Genomic DNA, 1,934 nt, shown 5'->3' with positions numbered 1-1,934 from the left:
CTAAGAGGAAAAAATTCTCCTGTGACTGAGGAGCCTCTCCAGGGCCCCCTTCATGTCTTTGTTCCTTAGGCTATAGATAAAGGGGTTCAACATGGGGGTCACCACTGTGTACATGACAGCTGCTGCAATCTCCTTCTCTTCAGAGGCAACAGAGGGCGGGCACAGGTAGGCACTGAAGAGGGTCCCATAGAACACACAGACAACACAGAGATGGGAACTGCAGGTGGAAAACACCTTGCCACCCCCAGTAGGGGTTCGTACCCTCAGGATGGCTGATACAATGTGGATGTAGGAGATGACGATAAATATAAAGGGGATGATGAGTACTGTGCTTCCTAAGACAAAAAGCATCAACTCATTGATGTGGGTGTCAGAACAGGACAGCTTCAGGACAGGAGTTATGTCACAGAAGAAGTGAGCTATTTCCCCAACAACACAGAAGCACAGCCGAGCCACGAGGAGGGTATGAGTCAGGGCAACAATGTGGGTGAGAACCCAGCACAGTGCCAGCAGCAGGGCACAGACTCGGGGGCTCATGACTGAGGAGTAGTGGAGGGGGTGGCAAATGGCCACATAGCGGTCATAGGCCATTACAGCTAGGAAGAAACTGTCCAGATCACCAAACATCAGAAAGAAATACATTTGTGTGAGGCAACCGGCATAGGAGATGGTATGCTGCTGAGTCTGTACGTTTACCAGCATCTTGATAACTGTAGAGGATGTTAAACCCATGTCAACAAGAGACAGGTTGGCCAAAAAGAAGTACATGGGCGTGTGGAGGTGTGGGTCAGAGTGGACGGCCAGGATGATGAGCACATTCCCAGTCAAGGTGACAAGATACATACACAGGAAAACTCCAAAGAATAACTGCTGTTGCTCTGGTGACTCAGATATTCCTCGGAGGAAAAATTCAGAGATGCTGGATTGGTTTTCCATGACTCTGCAGTATCTGGAAGCTAAAATGGTCAGTTAGATTTCAAAGACAACCTAACAACTGAGAGAAGATATTTGCAAATCATATATCTGATAAGGGGTTCATATCCAAAATATACAAATAACTCCTACAATTCAACAACAAAAAACAAACAATCCAATTGAAAAATGGACAGAGAATCTGAACAGACATGTTTCCAAAGAAGATATGCAGATGGCCAACAGGCACATGAAAAGTGTTCAACATCACTAATTATTAGGAAACGCAAATGAAAACTACCATGATATCACCTCATGCCCATCAGAATGGCTGTTATTAAAAAGACAGAAAATAACAAGTGTTGGAGAGGATGTGGAAAAAAGGGAACCCTCAGACATTGCTGGTGGGATTATAAACTGGTGCAGCAACTATGGAAAACAGTATGGAGATTCCTCAAAAAATTAAGAATAGAACTACCTTATGATCCAGCTATTCCACTGCTGGGTATTTATCCAAAGAACACAAAAACACTAATTTGAAAAGATATATGCACCCCTATGTTCACTGCAGCATTATTCACAATAGTCAAGATTTGGAAACAACCTAAATGCCGATAAACAGATGAATGGATAAAGAAGATGTGGTGTATATATATACACACAGACATAATTGAATACTACTCACCTATAAAAAAAGATGAAATCTTGCCATTTGCAAAAACATGGATGGACCTTGAGGGCATTATGCTTAGTGAAATAAGTCAGACAGAGAAAGCCAAATACCATATGTGGAAGATAAAAACAACAACAACAACAAACAAACACATAGACACAGAAAATAGACTGGTGGTTACCAGAGGGGAAAGGAAGAAGGGGGTGGACAAGAGGGGGAAAAGGGTACATGTATATGGTGATGGATGGCAATTAGACTTGGGGTGGTGGACACAATGTAGGCTTACCCAGAAATCAAAATATAATGATGTACACCTGAAATTTATATAATGTTATACACCAATGTGCCC

General features: G+C 42.7%; 1 protein-coding gene across 1 annotated transcript; it reads right to left on the bottom strand.

Moving 5' to 3' along the window:
* On the bottom strand, positions 1-936 carry LOC131393705 (olfactory receptor 1N1). The gene has a single exon (XM_058524752.1). The coding sequence runs from the start codon at positions 934-936 to the stop codon at positions 1-3; it is 936 nt and encodes a 311-aa protein (XP_058380735.1).
* Between the last annotated feature and the right edge of the window lie 998 nt (positions 937-1,934).

Source organism: Diceros bicornis, chromosome 28 (assembly GCF_020826845.1).
Source record: "Diceros bicornis minor isolate mBicDic1 chromosome 28, mDicBic1.mat.cur, whole genome shotgun sequence".
Lineage (NCBI taxonomy): Eukaryota > Metazoa > Chordata > Mammalia > Perissodactyla > Rhinocerotidae > Diceros > Diceros bicornis.
Note: the sequence above shows the minus strand (reverse complement) of the source record. Positions and strands in the feature narration are given on the sequence as shown.